General features: G+C 49.3%; 1 protein-coding gene across 1 annotated transcript in view; it reads right to left on the bottom strand.

Annotated features, from left to right (window-relative positions):
* Window positions 1–23,848, bottom strand: part of NCOR1 (nuclear receptor corepressor 1) — a 165,251-nt gene that overhangs the window by 70,648 nt on the left and 70,755 nt on the right. Inside the window, 4 exon segments of the mRNA XM_083379641.1 lie at window positions 1,174–1,313; window positions 10,722–10,784; window positions 15,291–15,508; window positions 20,520–20,650. Coding sequence (XP_083235767.1) covers window positions 1,174–1,313; window positions 10,722–10,784; window positions 15,291–15,508; window positions 20,520–20,650 — 552 coding nt within the window.

Here is a 23,848-nt window from a genome sequence, read left to right as displayed (position 1 = left end):
TGGATGAATTGATGGATGGAAGAATGCGTTGATGGCAAATGAATGAATGCATAGATGAATGATGAATGAATAAATAATGGATGGACGGATGATGGAATAACGTATGGATAAATACTGAATGGATGGATAACGAATGGATGGATGGACTGATGGAAGAATGAGTTGATGGAAAATAAATAAATGCATGGATGAATGAATTAATAATGATGGATGGATGGATGGATGAATATTGAATAGATGGATAACGAACAAATGGATAATGAGTGGATGGAAGGATGAATTGAAGGATGAATGTGTTGATGGAAAGTGAATGTATAGATGAATGAATTAATAATGATGGATGGATGGATGGATGGATGAATACTGAATAGATGGATAACGAATGAATGGATAATGAGTGGATGGATGGATGAATTAATGGCTGGAAGAATGCGTTCATGGAAAGTGAATGAATGCATAGATGAATGGATGGACAGTTGATGAATGAATGGATGGATAAATACTGAATGGATGGATAACAAATGAATGGATAATGAGTGGACGGATGGATGGATGAATTAATGGATGGAAGAATGAATGCATAGATGAATGATGAATGAATTGATAATGGATGGATGGATGAATGAATAGATATTGAATGGATGGATAATGAACGAATAGATAATGAGTGGATGGATGGATGAATTGATGGAAAATGAATGAATGCATGGATAAATGATGACTGAATGAATAACGATGGATGATGAATGAATGGATGGGTGATAAATATTGAACAGACGGATAACAGATGAGTGGATAATGGTTAAATACTGAATGGACGGATAGTGGATGGATGGATGGTTGGATGATGAATGGATGCAATGGAAGAACTGATGGCTAAACAATGAATGGGTGATGAATCGATGGACTGATAAGAATGAATGGACGGACGGACGAATAAATGAACGGATGGATGAATCAATGGGTAACGAATGGATCGCTGGATAAAACAATGGACGACTGAATGAACCAATGAAGGAAATTCGTGGCACAAGAAGCCCCTGTAGTCTCTCCGAAGCAAGATGGTGGGACAAGTCCCCTTTTTTCTTCCAGGAAGCCATTACTGTCCTCCCCCACCCAAGACCCTTGACTCATCCTCAGCCCACCCCTCTCACCCACCGGCCCCTTTCTCACCTTCTGCTTGTATTGCTGAAGGAGACTGTCGAGATTGTGCCTCCGTTTGTAGTTGAAGTAGAAGTTCTTGCACTGGGCTTCGCTCTTGGTGCCCACCATCTTGGCGATGGCTGCCCAGTTGCGCCCGTGTTCCACCAGCCCTGCCAAGACCGGATATAAAACGGGGTGAGACCTCGTGGCTACTTTCTCGGAGGGGGGGAGGAATTGGGGCAGGGGGGGGGAAACGTACACGTTCCTTGTACCTTACCGGACCCGTGTAACCTACTGGCCGACGATTCAATTGGCTTTCCTCTGACAGAAACACGCGGACGGCTTGCAGTGCGTGGGGGGGAACCCCTGAGATCATCTATCCCAACCCTCTGCCCATAAACTATTTCTTTGAAATACTTTTTTCCCCCAGGCCTTACTAGTTGGCACGGGCAGTCCTGGATTTACAGCCATTCGTTTAAGAGCTGTACAAATTTAATACGGCGCTGAAAAGCGGGACGGGAGACTGGTCCTCGCACTTATGACCATGGCAGCGTCCCCACAGTCACACGGTAAAAAATTAAGACGCCTGGCAACCAACATGTACTAAGTTATGACAGTCGCATTAAATACGAAAGCCAGCTGGGTGACTTTGGGTCAATCACCAGGAGATGGTGAGTTCTAGTCCAGCCTTAGGCATGAAAGCCGACTGGGTGACTGTGGACCAATCACCAGGAGACAGTGAGTTCTAGTCCCGCCTTAGGCATTAAAGCCAGCTGGGTGACTTTGGGCCAATCACAGGAGTCAGTGACTTCTAGTCCCGCCTTAGGCATCAAAGCCAGCTGGGTGACTTTGGGCCAATCACAGGAGACGGTAAGTTCTAGTCCCGCCTTAGGCAAGACAGCCAGCTGGGTGACTTTGGGCCAATCACAGGAGACGGTGACTTCTAGTCCCACCTTAGGTATGAAAGCCAGCTGGGTGACTTTGGGCCAATCACAGGAGACGGTGACTTCTAGTCCCGCCTTAGGCATCAAAGCCAGTTGCGTGACTTGGGGCCAATCACAGGAGACGGTGACTTCTAGTCCCACCTTAGGTATGAAAGCCAGCTGGGTGACTTTGGGCCAATCACAGGAGACGGTGACTTCTAGTCCCACCTTAGGCATCAAAGCCAGCTGGGTGACTTGGGGCCAATCACAGGAGACAGTGACTTCTAGTCCCGCCTTAGGCATCAAAGCCAGCTGGGTAACTTTGGGCCAATCACAGGAAACGGTGACTTCTAGTCCCGCCTTAGGCATCAAAGCCAGCTGGGTAACTTTGGGCCAATCACAGGAAACGGTGACTTCTAGTCCCGCCTTAGGCATCAAAGCCAGCTGGGTGACTTGGGGCCAATCACAGGAGACAGTGACTTCTAGTCCCGCCTTAGGTATGAAAGCCAGCTGGGTGACTTTGGGCCAATCACAGGAGACGGTGACTTCTAGTCCCGCCTTAGGTATGAAAGCCAGCTGGGTGACTTTGGGCCAATCGCAGGAGACGGTGAGTTCTAGTCCCGCCTTAGGCACGAAAGCCAGTCCCCCTCTCTCTCAGCCCATCCCACCTCGCAGGGTAGTTGTTGCCGGAAAAATAGGAAGCGGGAACTGTCTCGGATTACATCTGCCGCCTTGAGTTACGTGTCAGAATTAAAGGCGGGATGCAAATAAAGAATTAAAATCAATCGGTAACTTTTCATGGCCTGCTGCGAATTCACAAAGCGGGGTGCCTGTTTTTCATCAAGCAGCTTCAGTTTAGCAGCAGCAGAGCCTCTACAGCCAAGGCCATTAAAAAAACAAAAAAAACAAAACGGGATTTCTGGGTCTGGCAGGGAGGGCAATCGGGGGATTTTTCTCCTCTTTGGGAAATCCCAGGAGATTTGAGGCCCTTTTCTCCAAGAGAGCTCTCCGCCGTCTGCAAAGCCTTCCACCACCCCAAGCCAGGCCTTCCCCCTCCAGGCCGGCAAGACGCCATCCCCGTGTCAGCGGCCAAGAATTGCTTACCGCCAGCCCTCTGACCCGACAGCACCCAGGGCTTATCTGCTGGATCATGCTGTCTCCCCAGCTGACATCACCTAATTCTCTCTGGGCCAGAAAAGCCCTGGTCCCCTCCTGCTTTCCCACACCCGCCAGGGAGGGGGGAAAAACGGTGGGGCTGGAAGCAAGCAACAGAGGCCTGATGTGCAACAGAATAGAAAGGGAGAGGAGAGGAGAGGAGAGAAGATGGAATGGAATGGAATAGAACAGAACATAGAATAGAATAAAATGTGGAGTAGAACAGAAGAGAAAATAGAATAGAATAGAATAGAATAGAATAGAATAGAATAGAATAGAATAGAATAGAATAGAATAATGAATAGAATAGAATAGAATAGAATAGAATCAAATAGAATAGAATAGAATAAATAGAATAGAATAGAATAGAATAGAATAGAATAGAATAGAATAGAATAGAGAAAATATGGAATAGGATAAGATAGGATAGAAGAAGAGAAGGGAAGGGAAGGGAAGGGAAGGGAAGGGAAGGGAAGGGAAGGGAAGGGAAGAGAAGAGAAGAGAAGAGAAGAGAAGAGAAGAGAAGAGAAGAGAAGAGAAGAGAAGAGAAGAGAAGAGAAGAGAAGAGAAGAGGATGGAATAGAATATTAGAATAGAACAGAACAATACAGAACAGAATAGAACGGAATGGAATGGAATGGAATAGAATAGTATAGAATAGAATAAACATAGAATAGAATAGAATAGAAATAGAATAGAATAGAATATAGAATAAACAGAATAGAATAGAATAAACATAGAATAGAATAGAATAGGAATAGAATAGAATAGAATAGAATAAACATAGAATAGAATAGAATAGAATAGGAATAGAATAGAAATAGAATAGAATAGAATAAACAGAATAGAATAGAATAAACATAGAATAGAATAGAATAGAATAGAATAGAATAGAATAGAATAGAATAGGAATAGAATAGAAATAGAATAGAATAGAATAAACAGAATAGAATAGAATAAACATAGAATAGAATAGAATAGAATAGAATAGGAATAGAATAGAAATAGAATAGAATAAACAGAATAGAATAGAATAAACATAGAATAGAATAAACAGAATAGAATAGAATAGAACAGAATAAATATAGAATAGAATAGAACAGAACAATATAGGATAGGATAGGATAGGATAAAGAGAGTTGGAAGGACCTTGGAAGTCTTCTAGTATTCTATTCTCTGCTCAAGCAAGACACCCTATACGCCATTCCGGACAAATGGCTGTCCAGTCCTTTCTTAGAAACCACAGATAGTTTAGTCATTGAAAAGAAGGGCCAGGGGTGACGCATATCAGGGTTTCTGTATTTGAGAGGTTGCCACAAAGAAGAGGGGGCAGGGTGGGGTCACATTATTTCCCAAAGCCCCCGAAGGCAGGACAAGAAGCGACGGATGGAAACTCATCCAGGAGAGAAGCAACCCGGAACTAAGGAGGAATTTCCTCACAGGACAATTAAGCAGTGGAACAACCTGCCTCCAGCACTTGTGGGTGCTTCATCCCTGGAGGTTTTTTAAGAAGAGACTGACATGGTTAGGGTCTCCTGCTGGAGCAAGGGGTCAGACTAGATGACCTCCAACTCTGTAATTCAGGCATTCTGTTACTTGAGGGGCTGCCACGAAAAAAGAGGGGGGTGGGTCAACCTATTCTCCCAAACCCCAGAAGGCAGGACACGATGCAACGGTTCATTCCTTCTCCTCCTATTTGCGACCCCCCGCTCTCTCCAAGCCCTGATGATGTTCCCTAGTTCGGTCATGAAACGTCTGCAAGAAAAACCGAGGTCGAAGGTCACCAAGGACCTCAGACTGGTCCTCCTCCACTCCACGCCCCTCCTCCTTCTAGCACTGATCCTGTTCTAGTCAGGTAATGAAATGTCTGCAAGAAACCCACCCAACTCAGAGAGCACCAAGGACCCCACAGTTCTCCTCCTGTTCCTCCTCCTCCTCCTCCTCCTCCTCCTCCTCCTCCTCCTCCTCCCTTCTAGCACTGTTGATGTTACCTAGTTCAGAGGTCCCCAACCTTTTGGGCACCAGGGACCAGTTCTATGGGGAGCTATTTTTCGGCAGACCAGAGGGGTGCATGATTTTTGGCTGCTGCCTGCATCCCGGGGATGGGGCTTTGCTTGTTTGTGCGGACCGGTTGCTGGCATGCCGCGGCCCGGTACCGGTCCACGGACCGCAGGTTGGGGACCCCTGACCTAGTTGGGTCATGAATCTTTTGCAAGAAAACCACCAAGCTCAGAGAGCACCCACAATCCTCTTCCTCCTCCCTGCTAGCACTGATGATGTTCCCTAGTTGGGTCATGAAACGTCCAGAAGAAAACCAGCCAGCTCAGAAAGTATCAAGGACCCCACAATCATCCTCTTCCTCCTCCTCTTCCTCTTCCTCAACCCCCCCTCCCCTTCCAGCACTGATGATGCTACCTAGATTGGGTGATGAAACGTCCGCAGGAAAACCACCCAGCTCAGAGAGCACCATGGACCCCACAGTCTTCCTCCTCCTCCTCCTCCCTTCTAGCACTGATGATGTTACCCAGTTGGGTCATGAAATGTCTGCAAGAAAACCCCCAAGCTAAGAGTGCACCAGGGACCCCACAGTTCTCCTTCTCCTCCCTTCTAGCACTGATGACGTTCCCTAGTTGGGTCATGAAACGTCTGCAGGAAAACCACCCAGCTCAGAGGGCACCAAGGAGCTCACAGTCGTCCTCCTCCTTCCCTCTTCCTCTTCCTCCTGCCTTCCTCAGACCCCACCCAGCTCAGAGGGCACCAAGGACCCCACAGTCCTCCTCCTCCTCCTCTCCACAAATCACCCTCCCTTCTAGCACTGATGATGTTTCCTACTTGGGTCATGAAACGTCCGCAGGAAAACCCCCCAGCTCAGAGAGCACCAAGGACCCCACAGTCTTCCTCCTCCTCCTCCTCCTCCTCCCTTCTAGCCCTGATGATGTTCCCTAGTTGGGTCATAAAACGTCTGCAAGGAAAACCACCCAGCTCAGAGAGCACCAGGGACCCCTCATTTCAACTCCGCACTGCAAATATTCTCTCCTGTTCGATTGTGATATACAATCCAACTTACATGCATTGGAGCCGGAGGAAGGAACATTTTTCAAAGTGAAAAAGTGAAACCGCTCAGCAAAAAAAAATTCAGGTTGGGAAGAAAGGAACCGACAGTCTTTTTCCCGACACCGCCCGCCCCCCCCAAGCCAAAAATAAAATAAAATAAAATCCAAGCTTTGGGAATTGAGCTTTTTATTCCTTCCTGCTTTACAGTAAGTCCCGAGCATGAATCAGTAATTAAAAACTTATCTTGGTTTGGACCTACGAAGGGGTGGGGTGGGGGGGGGTGAAGAGGAATAAGCCAATCGCCAGTTGGAGGAAAAAAAAAGGATTTAAGAAAAAAAATATCAAGGCAAAGCCAGAGGAGGAGGAGGAGGAGGAGGAGGAGGAGGAGGAAAGGGTGCAACTGATGGCCTCAAACTGCCGTGAGTCATAAGCGAAGAAAGGGAAAGAAAAAAAAAAAACCAAAACCCCAAACAAGCTCAAAGTATCGGGAACAGTTTTTAGACATTTTATTTTTGGTCGTCTGGGGCAACAGGGATCTGCTTTCTCCCAAGTCCTGAGAAGATCCAGTTGTGCAAATCGCATGCGCGCGCGCAATCGGTCTGCGTTTCCTGGCAGACTGCTTTCAAATGTCGTTAGCAAACCCGTGGTTTTTATTATTATTAATTATTATTATTATTATTATTATTATTATTATTATTATTATTATTATGTTGTTGTTGTTGTTGTTGTTGTTGTTGTTGTTGTTGTTTAGTTTAATTTAGTTTTATTGTATTTGTATACCGCCCTTCTCCCGAAGGACTCAGGGCGGTGAATAGGGCATACATAAAAATACAGGATACAAAAATTAAAAATAATTAAATAATTGCCCAGATAAAACAGTAACAATACAAAACCCAATTAAAAAACCCTAACTTCCCCCATCAGGCCAGGCCAGCTAGTTCAAATAAGTGGGTCTTCAGATCGCGTCGGAAGGAGCGAAGGTCGGGCGCCATCCGGAGCTCAACCGGAAGATGGTTCCATAAATCCGGGGCGCCCACAGAGAAGGCCCTCCCCCTGGGGGCCACCAGCCGGCATTCCCTGACCAGAGGCACCCTGAGGAGGCCCTGTCTGTGGGAACGCACAGGGCGGAGGGAAGTCGATGCCGGCCGCAGGTGGTCCCCGAGGTACTCCGGACCCATGCCATGTAGGGCCTTAAAAACCATTACCAACAACCTTGTTGTTGTTGTTGTTATTGTTATTATTGTTATTATTATTAGTTTATTTTTGCGTTTGAGGGTTGCTGAGGCGGAAGAAATCCCTTAAATTCACCCCAAGACGTTTTTAGAGAATGACAAAAGTTGGAAGGGAGCCTTAGAGGTCTTCTAGTCTGACCCCCCCTCCCCGAACAGAAACCCAACTGTGCCATTCGGGATCATTTCTTCTTCGACAACTGCCAGGGTTGGGATGGAGCCACCCAAAACACTGTGATTGGTGGTGGGGATGCCTCACAGGAAGAGGATAAAGGCGGGCGGTCCTCGACTTACGACGGTTCGCTTAGTGACTGTTCAGAACTGGGGAAAAGGGACTTACGACCGTCTTTCACACCTACGACTTTCACAGTGTTCCCCGTGGGCACCTGATCCAAAATCCGGAGGCTCGGCAACCGACTCCTATTTATGACGGTCGCAACGGCCCCGGGGGGCGTCCCATCATCCCCTTGTGTGACCTTCCGACAGGCAGAAGTCAACGGGGGGAAAAACCGGGTTCGCTAACACAACCAAGTTATTAACTTGAAAACTGCAGTGACTCACTTACGACGACTGCGACAGGAAAGGTCGTAAAACGGGGCAAAATTCCCTCAGCAAAATGTTACGCTTGGCAAGCCAAACTTTGAGAGGCTGAATGGTGGGGGTAAGTCAAGGGCTAGCTGCGTCTCCCCACAAAAGGCATCTAAGACTCCCCCAAAAAAGAGAGCCTGGCCTGCGTCCCTCGGAATCAAAATGCTGCCTCCCATTAATATTAAAATAATAATAATAATAATAATAATAATAATAATAATAATAATAATAATAATAATAATAATAATAATGTAATACTGAATATATACTAGTAAGACTATTGAGCGATTAACATATTCTTTATGATAACTATTCACTGTTTTTTTAAGAAATACATCAACCCAGACATGCTGTATGCTAGTTATTTTAAAAAATCCTAACCATAACCCCAACCCCGAACCCACCCTATTCCCAATCCTATAAACACACACACATACACACATTATAGAGATAGCTAGATATAGCCAGCTAGCTAGCTAGATATAGCGATAGATAGATAGAGATAGATAGATGATAGATAGATATAGATAGATACAGATATAGAGATAGATATAGATAGATTGATTAGATAGATTGATTAGATAGATAGACAGATAGATAGATGATAGATAGATAGATAGATAGATAGATAGATAGATAGATAGATAGATAGATAGATAGATGATAGATAGATAGATAGATACACAGACAGACAGACAGACAGACAGACAGACAGATAGATATAGATTCGCCATTAGTCAATTGCAAAAGCCGGCCTTACTAGGAACTGCTTCCAGCCTGCGACAAGATCTGTAATACCATCCAACATCCACATCTGCCTATCCCGGGTCCTTGGGAAGGACTCGATAGGTAGACAAAAATGCCAAATCCAGTCTGAACATCTGGCTGACTGTGCGATGATCAATAACAACAATAATAATAATACAGTTGGAAGGGACCATAGAGGTCATCTAGTCCAACCCTATATACCATTTCAGACAAATGGCTGTCCGGTCTCTTGTTAAAAACTTCTAGTGTTGGAGCATTCACCGCTTCTGGAGGCAAGGAGTTCCACTGGTTAATTGTCCTCACTGTCAGGAAATTTCTCCTTATTTTGTTCAACCCAGATCAGCACAAATCCAAGTGGGGCCGGGGGGGGGGGGGGCTGGAGGCAGAAGTCAGAGGTCGTGTGTCAGCCCACAATTCAGGGAGGGTGGGAGAATGCTCCCAATTTGCCAACATCACGCATTTGGAATTGGGTACCGTTCGTCTAGCGAAAAGAAGGACCAGGGGGGATTATGGAAGCAGTCTTCAGATATTTGAGAGGCGGCCACAAAGAAAGGGGGGGGGGGGTTTGAAGTGAACCTATTTTTCAAAAAGCAAGAGAAGAAACAATGGACAGAAACTGCTCGAGGAGAGAAGCAAACCTGGAATCAGAGGAGAAACTTCCTAACAGTCAGGACAACAATTAGCCAGCGGAACAGCTTGCCACCAGAAAGTTGTGGGTGCTCCAATACTGGAGGCTTTTGAGAAGAGACTGGCCAGCACCTTTATCCGGAATGGCATAGGGTCTCCTGCCTGAGCAGGGAGGGTTGGACTAGATGACCTCCAAGGTCCCTTCCAGCTCTGCCCTTCTCTTGTTCTACGGTTATTCTGATTCTTTAAAGACAAAAGCCAAATTCCCGCCGCGGATGGTGATCCCTCGGGAAGCTGCAGCCACAGATGGTTCAGATCAAGAGGAGTGGGATGAGGGTGGGCAGACGAGGCCTTGAAGCCACCAGAGACCCAATTTTTGCGTGAAAAGTACTTTGCCTCAACCTTGTAATGAAGCTTCGCGAAACCTCCCACATCCGTGGGACCGACGTGGCCAAGCCCGTTAGCAGGGCTTCCTTGAGGCTGCAAGATCCCGGGAAAGTGGCAGAAGCGTGCTTGGACTTTCCAGGAAAAGGAACTTCCAAACTATTTCTCTCATGCCGTCTTTTGGTTCCAACAAAAAGGACTTTTAAAAAAACAGGAAGGAAGGAAGGAAAGAGGGAGGGAAGGAAGGAAGGAAGGAAAAAAAAGAGGGAAGGAAAGAAAGAGGGAAGGGAGGGAGGGAGGGAGGGAGGAAGAAAAGAAAGGAAAGAAGAAAGAAAGAAAAAGAAAAAAGAAGAAAAAGGGAGGCAGGAAGGAGAGAGAGTAAGGGAGGGAGGAAGGGAGGAAGGAAGGAAAAATGGAGGGAGAGAGGAAGGAAAGAAAGAAGAGGAAGAGAGAAGGAGGGAAGGGAAAAGAAAAGAAAGGGGAAAGAAAGAGGGAAGGAAAGAAGGGAGGAAGAAAGAAAAGAAAGGAAGAAAGAAAAGAGGAAGAGAGAAGAGAGAAGGAAGGAAAAAGGGAGGGAGGAGAGGGAGGAAGGGAGGAAAGAAAGAAAGAAAGAAGGAAGAGGAAAAGAGAAGGAAGGAAGGAAGGAAGGAAGGAAGGAAGGAAGGAAGGAAGGAAGGAAGGAAGGAGAGAAGAGAAGAGAAGGAAGGAAGGAAGGAGAGAAGAGAAGAGAAGGAAGGAAGGAAGGAAGGAAGGAAGGAGAGAAGAGAAGGAAGGAAGGAAGGAAGGAAGGAAGGAAGGAAGGAGAGAAGAGAAGGGAGAAGGAACGGTTTTCTTCCTGCTTCAATTTTACCTTTTTTTGCCACCTCCATCTCTTCTTCCGTCCAGCGCGAGGTCTCCACTGGCTCCGCGGAAGCTGAAACAAGGTGGAGAGGAAAGGAGAGAGAGAGAAAGAGAGAGAGGAGAGCCGGTCAGATGGCGTAAAAGGCCAGACGTTTTTGCTTTCCGCTATAATCTATTAATCTGTTTACAGGAAGGCCTGCTCCGGCCGCTTGGGAAGCCTGCCCGCTGACAGCGGGAGGGCGTCAGTTCTTATTACATCAAAAAGAACAAAAAAAGAGGAGAAAGCAAAAACCAAGAGGAGTGAGCAGAGGGCCGGGGGGGGGTTCAGAGAGGAGAAATCCCCTTCACGGGCCGGGCGGGAGGCCAGGAGCCGAGTGCGAGAAGAGGCCGTCAGCGGAGCCTGCCTGCCAAGACCGATTCCCCTGGAAGGGCCCAGCCAACCTGTCTCTCAAGCGGGGCAACTCGGAAGATCGGTGGACTTCAACTCCCAGAATTCCCCAGCCGGCCACGCGGGCTGTACAACCGCGGTGGCGAACTTATGGCGACCGTGCCACAGGCGGCACTCAGGAGCCCTCTCTGTGGGCACGCGCCCCCTCCCCCACCCCCGGAGGAGAGTTGTCCCCGAGCGCGGACCACATGGAGCAGCGCAGCCATGGAAGCCGGGCAGCGGGAACCAAGACTCCGCCACCGCGTGCAGCCGATGCCGCGAGGTGCGGGCGGAGGGTGTGTCCGCCATGCTGCAGGCAGTGAATGGCCTTGTGGGCGGGTGGGTGGGGGTGAAGCGAGCAAGATGGGGGCAGAGCGGGGTGGCGGGACAGGGCGGGCCCGGTTTTGGCGCACGCGGTCTCTAAAAGGTTGGCCATCGCTGCTGTAGATACTCATTCATTCATCGGCATCCTTCAGTCTCGAGAGACTATGGCAGCGATGGACAACCTTTTGGAGACCAAGTGCCCAAACCGTAACCCAAAACCCACTTCTTTATCGCCGGGGGCCGGGTGGGCATGGCTGTGGCGGTCATGGCGGATTGGGTGGGTGTGGCCAAGGTGGGCATGGTCACCTCAATGTTGCTCGTGGGCATGGACGCCTGTGGGGGGTGGGCAGGGTTTATTTTTTTATTTTTTATTTTAATTCCATTTATATCCCGCCCTTCTTTGAAGACTCAGGGCGGCTTACAAGCTTAGCAGTAGCCTTCATTCTTATGTATATGCCTGCTTATTAGGGCTTTCACACACACCCCCCAAGCGGCATTATTACAAAGTCAGCTTAATTGCCCCCATCAATCTGGGTCCTCATTTTACCTACCTGGGAAGGATGGAAGGCTGAGTCAACCTTGAGCCTGGTGGGACTCGAACCTGCACTAATTGCAGGCAGCTGGTGTTACTTAGGAGGCATTAGCCCACTGCTCCACCAAGGAGGGTTGGGGGAGCTCCAGGAGGTCTCTGGCAGGTGGGGCGGGAGGCAGGAGACTCATCCTGTGGGGTGAAGCGAGGCAGTGCGGGGGTGCCATTGCCATGGGGCAAGGCAAGGGCCGGGGAGGCTGCTGCCTGACACCATCGGCCCCCGCACACACAGGCCAGCAAGCGCATGGGGGCCGACGGTGTCCGTCAGCAACCGCAGCCTGCTGGCCCCTCGGTTGCCGCACTCTGGGGGCTCTGCAGCCCGCCGCCAGCAGTTCGAAGAAGCCGCCTCTGAGCTAGATGGCCGGCCGACAGTGGAGGAGGCGATGCAGTGGGTCGTGCCCGGGAAAAGGAGAGCATGCGAGGCCAGGAGGGATGGGATGGAGGGGCGGGGTGGAGGGAAACCAGCTGTGCCGGGATGCATCTGGCCACGTGGGACCTCGGCGAGTTAGCGGGCGGTTGCTTGAAGAGGGACGGTTGCCATCTCTGGGGCATGACGAGCGTGCCCACCGAGAGGGCTCTGAGTGCCGTCTTTGGCACGCGTGCCATAGGTTCGCCACCACTGGACTATGGTGTCACGCTTTGGAAAGAGGTCCTAAAGCAGCATCTGGTGTGGCTAAAGAGGCCAATGCGAGAGTGGCGGTCCCTTCCACACTGCCTCTTCGAATTGGAGAAGGCCCTGCTGCGTCTTTAGCCTCCGAGCTGAGCGATCAGAGGTCACGATTTCCCAGCTGTGAAGTCCGTTCCCAATGGAGCCCGAAATTTCGGCCGCTCCGCAAGGCATCTGTTAAGGGAGCTTTGCCTCATTTTAACTACCTTTTCCTGCCCCAGTTGTTGCGTGAGTTGCTGCAGTTGTTCCCTTAGTCACACGGTTGTTAAGTGAATCTTAACAAAGTGGCTGAATTTCGAGTCCCGTGACCGCGGGAGATGCTGTGACAGTCGCAGGCGTGGGGAAAAAAAAAACCCGGTCACAAAAAAAAAAAACCTGTTTCGGCACCGCTGAAACTTCAGCCACGAAAAGGACTGTTGCAGAGGATCTTCTCTGCTATCCGAACATCTGGACGCGGTTCTCCCTTCTCCAAGCCAGGATCATCACGGCTGATTTTCAGATCAGCTTAACCGTGCTTGTATGTGGAGAAGGAGGAGGCCACAGAGCAGGGGAAAGGAAGGGCTTGGCAGACGGAAGACGGTGATCTCTGTGGCTACCTGCTACTTAACAACCGTGAAGTAACTGATTGCTACAGAGGTCCCCAACTTTGGGGGTTTGGTGGCCCAGAGGAGAGGGAGGCAGGCACCGTTACGCGCATGTGCGCATGGACAAACACGCTGCGCACGAGCGCATCTGCATGCGCCAACGGGGCTGCGCAAGGGCGAGCGCAACAAATGGGGCGCTAGGGCCGAGGGATGGGTGGGGCAGCGCTAGTGCCAGAGGGACGTTCGGAGTGGCACTAGTGCTGGCGGGACGCTCGGGGCGGTGCTAGTACTAGCGAGACGCTTGGGGCAGGGTGGCGCTAGTGTTGGAGGGACACACGGGGTGGTGCTAGTGCTAGTGGGATGCTTGGGGCAGGGTGGCGCTAGCGTTGGAGGGATGCTCAGGGTGGCGCTAGTGCTGGCGGGATGCTTGGGGCAGCGCTAGTGCTAGCAAGACTCTCGGGGCAGGGTGGCACTAGCGTTAGAGGGATGCTCAGGGTGGCCCTAGTGCTGGCGGGATGCTTGGGGCAGGGTGGCACTAGTGCTGGCGGGACACTCGGGGCGGTGCTAGTACTAGCGAGACGCTTGGGGCAGGGTGGCGCTAGTGTTGGAGGGACGCTCAGGGCGGTGCTAGTGCTAGCGGGATGCTTGGGGCAGGGTGGCGCTAGCGTTGGAGGGATGCTCGGGGTGGCGCTAGTGCTGGCGGGATGCTTGGGGCAGGGTGGCGCTAGTGTTGGAGGGACGCTCAGGGCGGCGGTAGTACTAGCGAGACGCTTGGGGCAGGGTGGCGCTAGCGTTGGAGGGATGCTCGGGGTGGCGCTAGTGCTGGCGGGATGCTTGGGGCGGGGTGGCGCTAGAGTTGGAGGGATGCTCAGGGTGGTGCTAGTGCTGGCAGGATGCTTGGGGCGGGGTGGCGCTAGAGTTGGAGGGATGCTCAGGGTGGTGCTAGTGCTGGCAAGACGCTTGGGGCAGGATGGCACTAGTGTTGGAGGGATGCTCGGGGTGGCGCTAGTGCTGGCAGGATGCTTTTGGTGGGTGGCCTAGGGCTGCAGGGTGGCGCTAGCGCTGGAGGAACATTTGGGGCGGGGTGGCGCTAGTGCTGGCGGGATGCTTGGGGTGGCGCTAGTGCTGGCGGGATGTTCGGGGCGGGGTGGCGCTAGTGCCAATGGACGCTCGCAACGGCGCTAGTGCAAGTGTGGAGGGTGAGTGCACACACACACACACGTTCACTGGCCATCCCTTCATGCGGCCTGGTGGCCAAGAGGCCACGGTCCAGTAGTCGGCCGTGGCCCACAAATTGGGGACCCCTGGATTACTAGCTTAACAACTGTGGTGATTCACTTAGCAACGGTGGCAAGAAAGGTTGTAAAACGGGGCAAAACTCACTTCCCAACTTCTCTTGCTGAGCAACGGACGTTTTGCACTCGGTTGAGGTCGTGAGCTGAGGACTACCTGCGCAGGTCGTCCTCGACGTACGACCATTTGTTTACTGACCGTTCCAAGTTACAACGGCCCTGAAAAAAAGCGACTGACGTCCTTTTTTCACACGACCGTTTTACATTTCCATGTCAATTCCGCCGCCTGAAAAAGGGGTCCATATTTATGACGGCCGCAGCCTCGCAGCGGGATCACGCGATTCCCCATTTCGCGACCTTCTGACAAGCAAAGCCCATGGGGAAGCCAGCTTCACTTAACAACCGGGTGACTCACTTTAACAACTGAAGGGATTCGCTTAACCAACGTGGCAAGGAAAGTCGTAAAATCGGGCTGGGGGGGGGGAAGAGAACCTCACTGAACAAGTTTCTCGCTTAGCGACATAAAATTTCGGGCTCCGTTCTGGTCGTTAAGTCAAGGACGACCTGTACTGCTTTCCAAACCATGATGCTGCCGAGCATCATGGGCAGAATTTTGGAAGCCAGAAACAAGGTTGGGCAACAAGCAGAGATTGACCGAGATGGCCGCAAGCCGTTGTCAGCACCGCCTTGACTTACAGGGTTCTGGCGGGGGCGGCAGCGGAGGGGGTGGCTCCTCGGTGGCGGCCGCGGCGGCTGCGTTAGCCGCGGCGGCTTCATTCGTCATCGATCGGGTGACCCGGCCTTTCCGCCGGCCTTGGCTGTTGGCGGTCTTCCGCCCTCTCGGAACGGTGGGCTCCCGTTCTTCGGGCTCCTCCGGCTGAGCTTCAACCTTCTCCTTCTCCTTGATATTTTCCCTGTGGAGACAGAGAAAAAAAAAAGTCCGGAATGGCCTTGGGACGGGGTGACCTGGATGGAGGGGTGGCGGCCGTCCCTAAAGAGCGTCAGCTACGTAACGCTTGCTTCCTCCTCGGGCAAGTTGGAGGGGTCCCCGGCAGCCGGGCCCATCCCGACCCGACAAAGGATTCTGGGTGATGGAAGAGGAGGTTGGCAGCTCAGGGTTGAACTGTTGGGGTCCTTGGGGCTCTCCGAGTTTGTTGTCTTGCAGATGTTTCAGGACCCAACTAGGGAACATCATCAGTGCTAGAAGGGGGGAGGAGGAGGAGGAAGAGGAAGACTTTGGGGTCCTTGGTGCTTCTCTGAGCTGGGTGGTTTCCTTGCAGATGTTTCAGGACCCAACTGGGGAACATCATCAGTGCCAGAAAAGGGGGGTGGAAGAGGAGGAGGAGGAGGAGGAGGAGGAGGAGGAGGAGGAGGAGGAGGAGGAGGAGGAGGAGGGGGGGACTGTGGGGTCCTTGGTGCTCTCTGAGCTGGGTGGTTTTCTTGCAGACGTTTCATAACCCAACTAGGGAACATCATCAGTGCTAGAAGGGAATGAAGTGGTGGGAGGAGGAGGAGGAGGAGGAGCAAGAGGAAGAGGAAGAGGAGGACTGTGGGGTCCCTGGTGCTCTCTGAGCTGGGTGGTTTTCTTGAGGACGCTTCATGACCCAACTAGGTAGCATCATCAGTGGTGGAAGGAGAGGAGGAGGAAGGGAGGAGGAGGAGGGGAAAAGGAGGAAGAGGAAGGGGGACGAAGACAACAAGAGTAGCAGGAGGAGGAGGAGGAGGAGGAAGACGAGAAGGAGAAGGTGGGAGAGAAGGAGGACTGTGGGGTCCTTGGTGCTCTCTGAACTTGTCTGCTTTCTTGCAGATGTTTCAGGACCCAACTAGGGAACATCATCAGTGCTAGAAGGGAGTGAGGTTGAGGTTGAGGTGGAGGAGGAGGAGGAGGAGGAGGAGGAGGACGACGACGACGACTGTGGGGTCCCTGGTGCTCTCTGAGCTGGGTGGTTTTCTTGAGGACGCTTCATGACCCAACTAGGTAACTTCATCAGTGGTAGAAGGAGATGAGGAGGAGGAGGGGAGGAGGAGGAGAGGAAAAGGAGGAAGAGGAAGGGGGAGGAAGACAGCAAGAGTAGCAGGAGGAGGAGGAGGAGGAAGACAAGAAGGAGAAGGAGGGAGAGAAGGAGGACTGTGGGGTCCTTGGTGCTCTCTGAACTTGTCTGCTTTCTTGCAGACGTTTCATGATGCAACTAGGGAAGATCATCAGTGCTACTAAGGAGTGGGATTTGCTCTCTCTTCAGATACTAGCGGTTTGCCTGGTTAGTATTGGTGGGAGTGTTGTTTTCTTCTTGGTAATTAAAAAGGGAGCAACGCCCACCCACCCCCTTCTAGCACTGTTGATGTTCCTTAGTTGAGTAATGAAATGTCTGCAAGGAAACAACCAAACTCAGACAGCAGCAAGGACCCCATCATCCATCCATCCATCCATCCATCCATCCATCCATCCATCCATCCTTCCCTTCCTCTTCCTTGCTTTCCTTCCTTCCTTCCTTCCTTCCATCTGTACATACATACATACGTACATACATATTCTTTCCATCCATCCATCCATCCATCCATCCATCCATCCATCCATCCATCCATCCTTCCCTTCCTCTTCCTTGCTCTTTCCTTCCTTCCTTCCATCTGTACATACATACATACGTACATACATATTCTTTCCATCCATCCATCCATCCATCCATCCATCCATCCATCCATCCATCCCTTCCTCTTCCTTGCTCTTTCCTTCCTTCCTTCCTTCCTTCCTTCCATCTGTACATACATACATACGTACATACATATTCTTTCCATCCATCCATCCATCCATCCATCCATCCATCCATCCATCCCTTCCTCTTCCTTGCTCTTTCCTTCCTTCCTTCCTTCCATCTGTACATACATACATACGTACATACATATTCTTTCCATCCATCCATCCATCCATCCATCCATCCATCCCTTCCTCTTCCTTGCTCTTTCCTTCCTTCCTTCCTTCCTTCCTTCCATCTGTACATACATACGTACATACATATTCTTTCCATCCATCCATCCATCCATCCATCCATCCATCCATCCATCCATCCATCCATCCTTCCCTTCCTCTTCCTTGCTCTTTCCTTCCTTCCTTCCTTCCATCTGTACATACATACATACGTACATACATATTCTTTCCATCCATCCATCCATCCATCCATCCATCCATCCATCCATCCATCCATCCCTTTCATCCAACCACAAGAGCCTAAGAAGAAAAACAACAGACCCCCCCCCCAATACTGAACAGGGCAAGACGCTAGAACAGGCGTGTCAAACTCGCGACGTCACACGACGTATCGGAACTTTTTCCCATTGCCGAAAATGGGATGGGCGCGGTTTCTCCGTGATGCTCCGGCCCGCGGGCCGGCAGTTTGACACCCCTGCACTAGAATATAAACAAGGAGCTGATCCCCTCCCTTCTAGCGTTGATGGTGTTACCTAGTTGGGTCATGAAATGTCTGCAAGGAAATAAACAACCTCAGAGAGCACCAGGGACCCCATAGTCGTTGTCCACGTTGTCTTCCTCCTCCTCCTCCTCCTCCCCCACACCGCAACCCCCCTCCCTCCTAGCACGGATGGCCTTACCTAGTTGAGTCGTGAAAGATCTACGAGGAAACCACCAAGCTGAGAGAGCTCCAAGGAGTAAGTTTGTGAGTTTGACCTTGAGGCCGGCTGGGATTAGCCAGCCCGAGTCACTCAAGGCCAGTTTGAAACGGCTACCTGGATGATGGGGAGGATATTCTGGACTGCGGGCCGAGATCTGGCTTAATCCAATCTCCCACGGTGAATGATTACTTCCCCGCACAATCCTTTCTCCCACAATGGCCAGGCGGGGATTCCCAGCAGACTGGGAAACGGCCTTAGGAAGAGGTGAGTTTTTTTAGCCGCTGGTCACCGGGCCGTCCTCCTCAATTCAGCGCTCAGCGATGGGCTCTTGAAACAAAAGATGGCAAATTGCAGACCGGCGGCTCTGCCAGGTCAGCCTAACCTGGCGTCAAGACCTGTAACGCGAGGTGGAAAGGTGTGTGTGTGGGGGGGTCCTTGGTGCTCCCTGGACTGGGTGGTTTCCTTGCAGACCTTTCAACTGCCCAAACTACGTTCACGTCATCAGTGCCAGAATGGGGCTCGCTTCGTTAACTGCCTTCAACTTTGTGACGGAAAATTTTGAGCTCAACTCTGGACGTTGAGTTGAGGACTATTCGTGCGTTTAGGGAAAGGTTTTCCGCTTCAGAGACGCTGGGTACGAAACGGGTGGCAAATAAATTTTTATAAATAAAGTAAATAACCTTTTGAGGCTCTCCCCAATCAAATTCAATGCCAAAATCCAATCTAAAATTAATCCAACACCCTGGAAGACAAGCTCAGGATCCAAAAAGATCTTGACCGACTGGAACCATGGGCCCCATCCAACAAAATGAGTTTCAATGTGGAGAAAAGCAAAGTTTTACATTTAGGCAGGAAAAAACCAAAGGCACAAGTACAGATTGGGCGAGATCTGGCTCCAAAACAGCCACTGTGAGAGGGACCTCGGAGTCCGAGTGAACGATCCCTTGACCGTGAGCCAGCCGTGTGCAGCATCAGCCAAACAAGCTAACACAATCCTGGGTTGCGTAAACAGAGGCACAGAATCAAGATCACGCGAGGTTTTAGTCCTGCTTTATAAAACCCTAGTGAGGTCACACCATGAATACTGCAGCCAGTTTTGGTCACCATGTCACAAAAAAGATGTTGAGAGTTTGGAAAAAAAATCAGAGAAGAGCAACTAAGATGACCCAAGGCCTGGAGACTAAAACATACGAAGAACGGCTGCGGGATTTAGGTATGGGTAGTTTAAAGAAAAGAAGAAATAGGGGCGACATGATAGCAGCGGTCCAGTATCTGAGGGGCTGCCACCAAGAAGAGGAGGTCACATTAGTCATCAAAGCACCAGAGGGCAGGGGAAGGAACAATGGTTGGAAACTGATCAAAGAGAGAAGCAACCTGGAATTAAGGAGAAAATTAAGGAGAAAGTTCCTAACGATGAGGATAATTAACCAGTGGAACAGCTTGCCTTCAGAAATCGTGGGCGCTCCATCACCGGAGGTTTTTAAGAAGAGGCTAGACAGTCATCTGTCAGAGATGGTATAGGTTCTCCTGCTTGAGCAGGGGGCTGGACTAGAAGACCTCCAAGGTCCCTTCCAGCCCTATTCTATTCTATTCTATTCTATTCTATTCTATTCTATTCTATTCTATTCTATTCTATTCTATTCTATTCTATTCTATTCATTATTCTATTCTATTCTATTCTATTCTATTCTTCTACATTATTCTATTCTATTCTATTCTATTCTATAATTCTATTCTATGGTGCTGGAGGAGACTCCTGCGAGTCCCTTGGACTGCAAGGCGATCAAATCGGTTGGTCCTAGAGGAGATCAACCCTGACTGCTCTTTAGAAGGCCAGATCCTGAAGCTGAAACTCAAATACTTTGGCCACCTAATGAGAAGGAAGGACTCACTGGAGAAGAGCCTAATGCTGGGAAAGGTGGAGGGCAATAGAAGAAGGGGACGACAGAGAATGAGGAGGCTGGATGGAGTCACTGAAGCAGGAGGCCTGAGCTTAAATGGACTCCAGAAGATGGTAGAGGACAGGAAGGCCTGGAGGAACGTTGTCCATGGAGTCGCGATGGGTTGGACACGACTTCGCAACTAACAACATTCTGTTTAGTTCCTATCCTATCCTATCCTATCCTATCCTATCCTATCCTATCCTATCCTATCCTATCCCTTCCCTCTAATCAACCAGGATTCTTTAAAAGGCCTTTTATAACACCAAACGAACGCTCCAGATGCACACATGTGCACACCTACACAACAGACACACAAACACACACACCCAGGAGGTAACACACCCCACGACGGACTTACTTGGATTCTTCTTTCTCGTCTTTTTCCTCCTCATCTCTTTTCTCCTCCTCCTTTTTCTCCGTTTTCTCCGCTTTCTCCTCCTCTATTTTTTCTTCGACTTTTTCTTCTTGAGAAGGACGAGAGATTTGTTGCTGAAACGAGAGCACGGTCATAGTTACAGGTGGTCCTCGGCTTACCATGCTTCGCTTAGCGACCTTTTCCAAGTTACGACATCACCGGGGGGGGGGAGGAAAAAGGGCTCACGATCGTTTTTCACACTTAACGACCGTCGCAGCCTCCCCGGGGTCACACAATCCGAATTCAGACACTTGGCAACTGACCGGTATTTGAACAATCCGGCCTGGTCTGATGGGTTTGGGGTTTGGATTTGGTTTTTAATATAGTTTTAATTATTGTATTACATTGGGCATAATTTGTTTAATCTTTTTTAACTTTCGTATTTATATTTCGAAATTTTATTGCCCTGTACACCGCCCTGAGTCCTTCAGGAGAAGGGCGGTATAAAAATTTCTTTCTTTCTTTCATTCATTCATTCATTCATTCATTCATTCATTCATTCATTAATAAATAAATAATAAAATGGTTTCAGTGTCCTGGGATCAGGTAAACAAACCACCTTTTGCGGCCTCCCGACAAGCAAAGTCAAAGGGGGGAAACCAGGTTCACTTAACAACCTGGGTGACCAACAACTGTGCCAAGAAAGGTCACAAAATGGGGCAAAATTCACAACAAATGTTAGCAGTAGACAATTTTGAGCTCGTGTGTGGCTGTTAAGTCGAGAATTACCTGTGCGCAAGGGCGGAGAAGAGAAGGGGAACGGGGTGGGAGGGAAACAGAAAAACACAAGTAGTCCTCAACTTATGACTGTTCGCTTACTGACCGTTCAAAATTCCGACAGACTTCCTAAAAGGTCCGTATGACATCGTGCCCCCTATGACCTCATTTGAGGTGCTCAGCAATCAGCCAGAATCTACGGCTGTTTGCAGTGTCCCACTATCACGTTTTAAGGATATTTTTTGCCCAAACGTTAACTTGCACACCCATTTGCACCGCTCAGGTGACCCTGAGGACACAGGCAAACCTCCAAGCGGCCTCAACGACTCTCTGAAAGGATGCAAATGACCGGCTTTCTGCAAGGAGTATAAATCCTTCCATTCCCCACCATCCAGTCAGAGCTGAAGAAGCTCCTGGGACGAGAAGGGAAACGTCTTCAATGGAAAAATGAGAAAGTCCAGTCACCTCCTGAAAAAAAAAGCATCTTTGGGAGAAACCATGAAGCTGGATGACTCAGAACATCCACAGATCCCCAAACCTGAACATTCTTCTGATTTTTCAGCGAAAGACCCCATAGCAAAAAGTCGTTTCTTGAACGACTGCTGCATTCATCTCACGACTACCTGGCTTGTGAAACAACCACAGTAAAGCTCGGAAAATCAGGGTCCAGGCATGTCACGACCTGCTTAATAACTGTCGCGACGTATCATCGTAATGGGGTGACTCTGTTACAGTCATAACTGGAAGACTTTATCAATAAGCAACGGACGGAGACTAACGAAAGAGACAAGCAACCTAGAACTAAGGAGAAACTTCCTGACAGTCAGAACAATTAAGCAGTGGAACGACCTGCCTCCAGAAGCGGTGAATGCTCCAACACTGGAGGTTTTCAAGAAGAGATTGGACAGCCTTTTATTTAGAATGGTATAGGGTTTCCTGCCTGAGCAGGGGGTTGGACTAGATGACCTCCAAGATCCCTTCCAACATTTTATTATTATTATTATTATTAAGAACCTGCCTCCAGAAGTTGTGAATGCTCCAACGCTGGAACTTTTCAATAAGAGGCTGGACAGCCATTTGTCTGAAACGGTACAGGGTTTCCTGCCTGAGCATGGGGTTGGACTAGATGACCTCCAAGGTCCCTTCCAACATTTTATTATTATTATTATTATTATATTATTATTATTATTATTATTATTATTATTATTATTATGAACCTGCCTCCAGAAGCTGTGAATGCTCCAATCCTGGAGGTTTTCAAGAACAGACTGGACAGACATTTGTCTGAAATGGTATAGGTTTCCTGCCTGAGCAGGGGGTTGGACTAGATGACCTCCAAGATCCCTTCCAACAATATATTATTATTATTATTATTAATTAAGAACCTGCCTCCAGAAACTGTGAATGCTCCAACACTGGAGGTTTTCAAGAACAGACTGGACAGCCATTTGTCTGAAATGGTATAGGTTTCCTGCCTGAGTAGGGGTTGGACTAGATGACCTCCAACATCCCTTCCATTTTATTATTATTATTAGTAGTAGTATTAGTATTATTATATTTTAAAGACCAAGAAAAGCTTTTCCAGAAGTGTTTTCAACCAAGGGTAGATTTGTAGTCCAGCCGCAGAAAGTTGGATGCACACTTACAAATTCTCAAGGCGTGGTACAGGTAGTCCCCGACATACAACAGTCCATATAGTGACCGCTCAAAGTTACAACAGCACTGAAAAAAAGCAATCTATGACCTTTTTTTCACACTTTACGACCATTGCAGCATGCTATCGGAATTTAGGCACTTGGCAACTGACCCATATTTATGACGGCTGCAGGGTCCCAGCGTCACCTTTTGCAACCATATGACAAGCAAAGTCAAGGGAGAAACCAGATTGCCTTAAACAACCATCTTACCAACTTAACAGCTGCAGTGATTCACTTAGCAACGGTGGCAGGAAAGGTCGAAAAGTGAAGCAAATTCGTTTAACAAATTTCTCACTTTGCGATAGAAATTTGGGGCTCCGTTGTGACTGGAAATCAAAGACTATCTGTGCTGTTTTTCAACCATAGCAACTTTTAAGATATGCGGACTTCAATTCCCAGCATTCCCCAGCAAGCGGAATTCTGGGAGATGAAGTCTTCACATCCTCAGGCGGCTGAGGTTGAGAAACAATACTCCACAGAATGGCCTGGGGTTAGTGTGCAGATGGCCGACTCAATCACACAACCCCACAACTACTTTCTGGCTTCTTCTGGGACAGGGGTCTTCAAGCTTGGCCTTTTTACGACTTGTGGACTTCAACTCCCAGAATTCCTCAGGCAGCATGGAATTCTGGGAGTTGAAGTCCACAAGTCGTAAAAGGGCCAAGTTTGAAGACCCCTGTTCTAGGATATGTGGGGAGTCCAGCGTTTGAGTTACAGCTCCCAGAGTTCCCAGCAGGCCAGCCAGCCGGGAACTCTGGGCCCTGCAGAGATCAGCCTGTCCAGATGATTCCCATCTAGAAAAAGGCTAGCTACACCTATTGGACGCCAACCAGAAAGGTCCACAAGGTACATCACGGA

Source organism: Vipera ursinii (genome assembly GCF_947247035.1).
Source record: "Vipera ursinii genome assembly, chromosome: 1".
Taxonomy (NCBI): domain Eukaryota; kingdom Metazoa; phylum Chordata; class Lepidosauria; order Squamata; family Viperidae; genus Vipera; species Vipera ursinii.
This window is presented reverse-complemented; position numbering and strand designations above follow the sequence as displayed.